Source organism: Phaethon aethereus, assembly GCF_964289735.1.
Source record: "Phaethon aethereus genome assembly, chromosome: 33".
Taxonomy (NCBI): Eukaryota; Metazoa; Chordata; class Aves; order Phaethontiformes; family Phaethontidae; genus Phaethon; species Phaethon aethereus.
Window position 1 is genome coordinate 405,064 of NC_138609.1, and position 9,014 is coordinate 414,077.

The 9,014-nt window shown below is 60.5% G+C and overlaps 1 protein-coding gene across 1 annotated transcript; it reads right to left on the reverse strand.

The window, feature by feature from the left end:
• Window positions 1-2,824: 2,824 nt before the first annotated feature.
• On the reverse strand, window positions 2,825-8,952 carry GABBR1 (gamma-aminobutyric acid type B receptor subunit 1; the record flags this gene model as incomplete). Its single annotated transcript, XM_082012218.1, is given in 15 exon segments — window positions 2,825-3,076; window positions 3,306-3,449; window positions 3,676-3,804; window positions 3,896-4,023; window positions 4,293-4,386; window positions 4,677-4,784; window positions 4,879-4,995; window positions 5,604-5,736; window positions 6,112-6,262; window positions 6,366-6,443; window positions 7,914-7,977; window positions 8,229-8,471; window positions 8,562-8,638; window positions 8,641-8,752; window positions 8,917-8,952. Coding segments are annotated over 15 exon segments (1,866 nt in total).
• Window positions 8,953-9,014: the final 62 nt, after the last annotated feature.

A 9,014-nucleotide genomic window follows, 5' to 3' on the forward strand; every position in this document is an offset into this window, starting at 1 on the left:
TTGAAGGTTGGACCACTCCCCCCCCAAAAAAATATTTGGGGGGGTTTGGTGTCTTTGGGGGAGGTTTGGTATGTCTTAAGTGGGGGGGGTCTTGGCACCCCAGGGTGACGGGGGGCACAGGGGTTTGGGGGTGATTTGGCTCGGGCGCCCCATAGATTCGGTCTCCCCACGTTGCGGGGTTGCCCTTATCGTTGCCGGGTAAACACCGTCTCGTTCTTTCCGCCCGCCAGGGACGACGCCGCCGCCGCCATGACGGGGGCCACCGAGGGGGTCCCCCCCCTGGATTGCGTCATCTGCTTCTCCCCCTACGATCGTCTCTTCAAGGTGCCCAAGATGTTGGGGTGCGGTCACACCTTCTGCCTCGAATGCTTGGCCAGGGTCACCGTGGTGGCCCCCGCCGCCCCCAATTTGCTCTGCCCCGTCTGCCGCCGCCCCACGGCCTTGCCCCGTCGCCGCGGACCCCCGGCTTTGCCCACCCGCGACGATCTCTTGGCTCTTTTGCCTCCCGGCCCTACGGGCTCCGTCCGCTTCAGCCGGCCCAAGGGGTTGCTCTACATCCCCCCCGGGCGCCCCAAACCTCCCGGTGAGGTGCCTACCGTCACCCTCAGCCTGGAATTGGGGCGACCCGAGCCCCCCGCTCCCCCCAACCGGGGTAGGCCCTGGATCTCCAGCCGGTGGTCTCTGTACCGAGCGGTGGCCTTGATGGTGGCCTTGATGGTGGGAGGGGGTTTGGTGCTCTGCGGAGTCTTCCTCTTCTTCCTCCAGCCCTTGGCGTGCGATGAAGAGGGGCCAGTGACAAACACCACTTGGGGTGAGCCGGGCTGGCCCCCATATTAAGAGGGGAGGCCCCCCCCCCCCCGGACCCCCAAAATGGCCGTGGGGACGAGTCCCCGCTTCCCTGTGGATGCTGAGCTCGTGCCCTTGCCCACCCATAGCTCTGGGGTGGGGGGGGACACCCACCTCGGGGTCAGGATTGGGGGGGGGGCACAGGACCAGCCCTGTCCCCCCTGTATTAAAGCGGGTTGTTTTCCTGGATGCCGACTGTGTCCCGGTGCTTCTTTGCCAACCCCCATCCCAAGGGCAACCCCCTTCCCAGCGTCAGGCCGTCTGGGTCCCGTGGTTGCAGGCTGTTTTTTTGGGCTGTAAATGGCCGATTTTGGTTTGGTAGAGGGAGAGGAACGGGGATCCTGACAGCCGGGATACCTGTGTCCTTGGTACCTGGGGGTTCGGGAGTGATTAGGGGTGACGGGGTGTCCAATTCCTTCCCCTCCCCTTTCCTCCCCTCCCCCAGAGCCTGGCACAGCCGCCACCTTCCCCAGCCCTTATCAGCCGCCGTCCCCGGTACCAGTGGCGCGGGGTAGGGACGGTGTTTGGTGCCGGTGTGTGTTTTTGGGGTGTTGGACCCGCTACGGCAGCCAAAGGAGAGCGGGGGGGTGGGGATTCTCACCTGGATTTTTGGGGTCTGGTGGGGGATGATGTCAAAGCAAGGACACGGAGGTGGTTGTGCGGCTGTGACCACCGTCACACTGAAGCAGCCAGGGTGGTTGTACCTGGTGCTGGACAGGCTAGATCCAGGAACAGACGGACCTGGGAACAGCCGGATCCTTTCTTTGGGCTCAGTGTCACTCCAAAACCAAGCCCAACTGCCCCGAGGCGACTGTGAGCTGGCTACAGCTCTCTGGCTGTACCGGGTACCCTTGGTCCGGGGAGGGACCCAACCCCGGCAGCTGGGGTACGGTGTGGTTTCCCTTTCACGGTTAAACACCACAACAGAGACGTGAGAAGAAGCAGGGTCCAGTTGTCCACTAAAGTGCGACTGTACATACGAGAAACCAGACCCTGAATACAACAGTCTGCGCGTACAGGACCCGACCTAACGCTGCGCTCGAACGTACAGCCCCAGCCACAGACTCTCCGACTGTGCTCACACCTCACCGCAGCTGGTTGTGAGCTACAGTTGGATGATACAGCATAAAAACCGGACTCAGTTGTACAACAACTGATCCCAAACCAGCTGTTGGCTACAGCCAGACCGTGCATTACAGTAACTGATCCCAATGTGCAATACAATTTGATTGTACGTACGAGTTGTGCACTACAGTCTGATTAGACTTAACTAAACTCAGTTGTACACTACAGCCTGACGTTAAACTACAGGAATCGCCGCTTGTGATACAACTGCCTACATCCCCGGGCCTCGTCCTGCGTCCCCACATCGCCTGTATCAACACCGGGCTACAATAACACTGTTACAGGGGGTTAACAGGGCGGTGGTTTGCTACACCAGGAGCCGAGCTCCGGCTGTGCGCAACAGCGCGGGGTGATGGAGGGGACATCGTGGGGGTGTAGCAGGGACAAGTTTGAGGAGGACAACTCACCGGGACTGTCCCACTGTGTGCTACAGCTGGAGGGGAGAGGGAGATGGGATGACTGTAGGGGATTCGGGATGACTGTAGGGGATGGCTGTAGGGGAGATGGGTTGACTGTAGGGGAGTTTGGGGGAGGACTCGCCATGTTGTTTACTCAACCCTTGCTCGCTCTCCCTCCCCCCCTTACTTAAGAACCACCCTTCTCCCCACCCCCGGGTTTTCCGCCTGACAACAGTCGGAGGGCGGGTGACACCGGGAACCCCACGAGGAGGGACCCGGCCGGAAACATGGTCCCCCAGGCTAAGACGAAGAGACACGTTAAGAAAAAAAATCAATAATAAGGCAAAGAGGCTCTGCCCTCCCTGCCTAGCCCCACCCACCGACCCCACCCCACTTAGCTCCACCCCTCAGCGCATAGCCCCGCCCCTCGGCTTTCAGCCCTGCCCCTCATGGGGTCACTTATAGAGGAGATGGACGCGGCTACCATCGCAGTTGCCCCGGCCGAGCTTGTCGGCTTGCTCCGAGACCAGGCAGCGGACCAGGGGCAGGTTGGGCTGGTAGAAGGGGGCTGGGGGGGCCGGGGCGGCGCTCAGCCCCGGGGTGAAATGGTTGTCGGCTTCGCGGGAAGGGTTGGACGACCGTCGGCGAGACCGGAGCTGCTGGCGGTCCTGGAGCTGCTGGCGGAGCTCTGACACACGCTCTTCCTTCTGCCGGGTGACAAATTTGGGGGTGGGAGGTACCAGATACCACCTCACTGACCGTTATCGGTGTCGAGGGGCCCCCTCCCACATCACCCCCCTCGAGGTGTTGGTGCCTTGGAGATGACCTACCCTCCTGGCACAGGTAGCAACACCTTGAAGCTACAACCCTGAAGCTACACCCCACGTCTGTGGGGTTTCCAACCCCCAAACCACGTTTTGGGGTTCCCCCACCCACCTCAGCGATGATTTTCTCCAGCTCCCGGTTCTCCTTCTCCAACAGTCGGGATTTCTCCTCCTCGTTGTTGTTGGTGGATGAGCCCGTCTTCATGGTGTCCTGCTGCTCCGACTGCCACTCGCCTCGGGTGATGAGGCGTCGCATCTGCAACGGTCCCCGGTTGTCAAAACTGTCACCCGCACTCAAGGCAACACCCACACCCCGTTGTCCCCTGCCAACTGTCATTGCCAACTCCGTCACCCTACTGAAGAAGAAACCTCCACAACTGCAGAGGCAACACCTTGACCCTACAAGGGAGGACGTAGGACGACTGTTCCTCCCCAGCGCAGAAGAAACACCCGGACCCCACCAGCCCCTTCCCCACTGGCACCTTGGGGACGAAGAGGACCACCAAGGTGATGTAGGAGGAGAAGACGACGGCCAACGAGGCGAAGGCGAAGGCCGCGTCCTGTTGGCTGCTGAGGATCATGGTGACGGGCGCTGTGATGAGGCAGAGGACCTGTGGGGGGGAAGGGGATGTTTTTGGGGGTCACTGTATGACTTGTGGGGTGAAGATGTGGGGACACAGCCCCCCCCTTCCCCCGGCTTACCGCCACGTTGTAGATGGCCATGCCCACCGCTCGGTGGTCGTTGATCTTCTCCGTGGACACGCTCTTGGTTTCATATGCCAGGAAGATGCCCAACAGCAGCAGCAACCCCTTGAAGCCGTAAAATATCCCTGTGGAGGGGGGACCATGGGTGGTCAAACAGGGACCCCCACCTGGCCCGGGGTGGGGGGAACCATGGGTGGTCAAACAGGGACCCCCACTTAGCCCCCCTGGGTGCTTGGGTCTCCCCTTGGCTCTCTACAATGCGCCTGTCACCCCAACCCTGCTTGTACCTGCAACCTTGCCTGTACCCCCATCCTGCCCGTACCCCCAAAGTCCTGCCCACGCCCTCAGCCCTGCCCGTCTCCCACCCCCGCTCCCCGAGCCCCCCCGTGCCCACCGAGCCACGTGTTCATCTTGGTGGAGCTGCAATGCTCCAGCTGGGGCAGGATGGAGACGTCCGTGTCCGTCTTGGGCTCCTCCTTGGTGAACTCCTGGGGGTGACGGGGTGCGAGACGGGGTGTGAGGGTTATATGGGGCTGGGGGTTCCCCTCCCAGCGGCGCCCCGATGCCACGGGCATCCCCCCAACGTCGCGAGGACCCCCCCTCAGCAGCACCCCGGCACCGTGGGCATCCCGCCCGCAGCAGCACCTCAACGCTGGGAGCATCTCCCCAGCGTTGAGACCACCCCCTTGGCAGCGCCCCGACACCTCGAGCATCCCCCCGACACCTCGAGCATCCCCCCCAACGTCACGAGAACACCCCCCCCCCAGCATTGTCCCACCTCGATGGTGCGGTGCAGGGGGTCCACGATTTGCCAGATGATCAGCGTGACCACGTCCAGCCCCACAAGCAGCCCCACGGTGGCATACAGCTTCCAAGGCTCCAGAGTCTGGGTGTGGGGACAACACAGCGTCATCGAGACCCTGTGACCGCCCCCCACCCCCCCCCCAAGTCTCCCTGCACCCCGCTGGGTCACCCCTCACCTTCCTCTTCTCCTTCTTCTCCTCCTTCTTGGTGAAGACGGTGTGGACCCACCAGATCTTGGTGAACATGCTGCCGTACGCCAGGCTGAACCCCAGCCCCAGGAGCCACAGCCGGGCCTGGGGAGGGTACGTGGGTTGAGAAGAGATGGTTGTACCTCCTCATCCAGGTGTACCCAGCTCCGCTGCACACCCACGGGGTGCAACCCCTCCCATGGACCTCCCTTGACCAACTCGTTTGGAAGTCCACAGCTCTACTCCCGACTGTACGCTCTCCAGCTGTCCCATCTCCTGGCTGTATCTCCAGCTGTTCCTCCTCCAGTTGTCCCCATCCCAGGCTGTATCTCCAACTCTTCCTCCTCCAGTTGTCCCCACTCCTGGCTGTATCTCCAGCTGTTCCTTTTCCAGCTGTCTCCATCCCTGGTTGTATCTCCAACTGTTCCTCCTCCAGTGGTCCCCACTCCTGGTTGTATCTCCAGCTGTTCCTTTTCCAGTTGTCCCCATCCCAGGCTGTATCTCCACCTGTTCCTCCAGTGGTCCCCACTCCTGGCTGTATCTCCAGCTGTTCCTTTTCCAGCTGTCCCCATCCCTGTCTGTATCTCCAACCGTTCCTCCTCCAACTGTCTCCATCCCCTGGCTGTATCTCCAACTGTTCTTCCTCTGGCTGTCCCCACCCCCTGGTTGTCCCCGCGCCGCCTGTACCCCCCAACACTCCTCCAGCCCCATACCTGACAGACAAAAGGGAAAAGCCCTGGCCCGATGTGGTACCCGTCGAGTCCCAGGGGGAAGACGGCAGCGAGCGCCAGCGTGCAGCCTACAGCCGTCATGTTGTTCAGATACGGCTGTGAGTTCTGGATGTACCTGGGGGAGGGTTGTTGAGAAGACGGGGTGTCAGCCGGCCACCGTGCTCAGCTATTTGTGGGGCACGATGTTCAGCTAACCCAACGGGACGAGAGAAAATGGGGACACGAAGCGAGATAACAGGAAACCGCGTGCTACAACCAGACCCTTGATACCACCCGAAGCTCCTACGCAGCGAGGTGGGCAACTGGGATATCTACTAACGGCAACGTTTTGTCACTGTCATCTTCTGGAGGAGGACACGGGAGTGTATAATCCCTTTTTTTCCTTCTGGGTGTTGCTACCCACGCGCTGCTGAGCTTTTTTTTAGCAGCTATGGCAAAGGAAAGGTGTGATATTTCCCCAAACTCCGGGAAAACGGGGAGGATCACTGACCGGACGTGCCCATTGTAGATGTTGAAGGCCAGGCAGATGATGGCCAGGAGGATGCCCAACGAGGCCAGCACCGAGACGGAAATGAAGAGCTTCTGGGACAGGAATCGGAAGGTGGTGATGACCTTGGTGTAGTCGGCTGGAGGGGCATCTCCTGCAGAGCCCATGGCACAATTAGGGGGCAACCTAATGGTCTTCCCAACCCTTCCCCATGGAAGTGACCCCCCTGCTCACACCCCACACGCGGCGCGGCTCACCGATCCACTTGTCATTGTTGTACCAGGACAGGTTGTCCTTGGTGCTGTCGTAGTAGCCGATCTTCTTGTAGACACCTCCTGCAAGGGTGACAGAGATGGGTCAGGTGGGAGGGAAGGAGAAGTGACACCCCTCCAGCATTTGTGCACACCCCCCGCCCAGGATCACAGACTGGTTGGGGGCTGGAAGGGACCTCTGGGGGTCATCTGGGGCAACCCCCTGCTCAAGCAGGACCACCCAGAGCCCGTTGTCCATGACCACTTCCATGTGGCGCTTGGATATCTCCAAGGATGGAGACTCCACCACCTCTCTGGGCACTTTCTGCCAGTGCTTGGACACCTGCACCATGAAAAAGTGGTTCCTGATGTTCAGGTGGAGCCTCCTGTACTTCAGTCCCTTCATCACCCCCGTGGCCCTTCACTGGGTGCTCTCCAGTAGGTCTCTTGGACTGGGAAGCCCAGTACTGGCCCCATCTCTCCAGGGGTGGCCTCATCAGTGCTGAGCAGAGAGGAAGGATCACCTCTTTGGCCTACTCCAGCACTCCTCCTGATGCAGCCCAGGACACCGCTGGCCACCTTTGCCACGCCGCTGACTCATGGTCAACTTGGGTGTCCACCAGGACCCCCCCAGGGCCTTCGCTGCAAAGCTGGTTGAACCCCAGCTTCTCCTTGTGCCTGGGCTTGTTCCACTTCCCCTTCTTGAACCTCGTGAGGTTCCTCTCAGCCCGTTTCTCCAGCCTGTCAAGATCCTTCTGGATGCCAGCACGACCCTCTGGCATCTCAGCCGCTCCTCCCAGTTTGGTGTCAACAGCAAAGTGGCCGAGGGTACTCTCTGCCCCATCATCCAGATCATTGATGAAGATGTTGAACAGGACTGGACCCAGTAGTGACCCCTGGGGGGTGACTGGCCTCCAACTGGACCTTCTGCCACTGACCCCCACTCTGGATCCGGTCGTTCAGCCACTTCTTAGTCCACCCCACTGTCTGCTCGTCCGGCTCAGACTTCATCATCTTCTCTAAGAGGATCTTCTGGGAGACAGCGTTGAAAGCCTTCCAGAAGCCAAGGTAGACAACGTCCACTGCTCTTCCCTTGTCTACCAAGCCAGTAGAAGATGGTCAAGTTGGTCAAGCATGACTTCTTCTTGGTGAATCCGTGCTGGCTACTCTTGATGAGTTGCTTGTCTTTCCTTGTCCCAAGCTCCTTGCTTGTCCTCCAGACCTCTTCCACCTCTGGACCTCCTTCCATCACGTGTAAGAGCAGTTGCGTGTTGGTGAGGATGCACGTCCTGTTGGACACATGGCCAAAAGGATGCGGAGAAGGGGGGTTGTCCCCTGTGCGTTGCCACCCCTTGAGAGGTTGTGCAGCGGTGGGACTTGTTGCGGTGCGCGTCTTGGGGCGGTTGTGTGCTGTTGTTGGGCAGACAGCGTGGCCGCAACACCGAGCTGCGGCTGTTGTGCGTGAAGGGGTGTTGCGGGATGCTCGGTGGTGGTCACCACGTGCGACATGGTGACAGCGTCACCCTGATACGGCTACTGCCTGTGCGCACTCACCTTGCAGCTGCTCAATGAGTGTCCAGGCCATGCGGGAGCCGCTGGCGTCAAAGACAACGTGTCCCTGTGGGGTGGAGTGGAGATGGGTGTCGGGGACCCGTCAGGTGACAGGGCCACCTCCCCAAAGGGATATTGGGAGAACGTTTTCTCCGGGAGTTTTGGGGTGGCTCATCAGGGCACCCTTGACAGATGCCTTCAAGGCACTTCCACCACCACCTTGAAGGTGGAGGAGTTGGGGACATGGGAGACCTTGTTGGGGAGAAGAGGACACGCTGGAGCCGGGGACTGGCAGGGGCTCGGGTGTGGGCAACTCACCGAGACGCCCTCAAAGGCGGAGGAGTTGAGGGCCCGATAGATCTCGTCGGTGATGTTCTTGTTGTTGTAGTTGAAGTCCTCCAGACGCAACCCCTTCTTGACCAGCTCCGCTGAGGTCTTGTTGAGGGCCAGGGCCAGCGCCCAGATGGCATCATAGGCCAGCGGAGCCTCCTGGAAGCCGCCTGTCTCCTCAGGGTTCTTGCCCAGCCGCTTCTGTAGCTTCTCAATGAACTCCTGGGACGTCTGGGACAGGGAACAAAGTGGTGGTGAGGTGGTGGGTGGGATGGTGTGGCCCCCCTGGGTGTGCCGTGTGTCCCCCCATCCTCCCCATACCATGTTGGAGATGCTGCGGGTGTTCTCAGGGTTGAGCATGACGATCTCGGTGGTGACGTGTCCTTCCACGGCCTCGGCATTTCCGCCTCGGTGCAGTTGATGGCCGGATCCTTGATACGGAACCAGTTGTCGGCATACCAGCCGATGAGGAACCAGACGTACTTCTTGCCGTACAGCTTCTCCTTGTAGACCTGTGTGGGCCGAGAGGCTGCGGCCTCAGCCTTCACCCCATCCTTCCCGCCGTCCCTCTGTCCATCACTCTTCACCGCATCCCATCCAGTCACCCTTCACTCATCTAGCACCCTTCTCCCCATCCTGTCCATCCAACCGGACGTCTGTCCGTCTGACTCCTCACTCTGTGCCTCCACTCAACCATTTCCATTCCCACCATCCCACCTGCCTGCCCATCCACCCACCCACCCATCCATCCATCCACCCACCCATCCATCCACC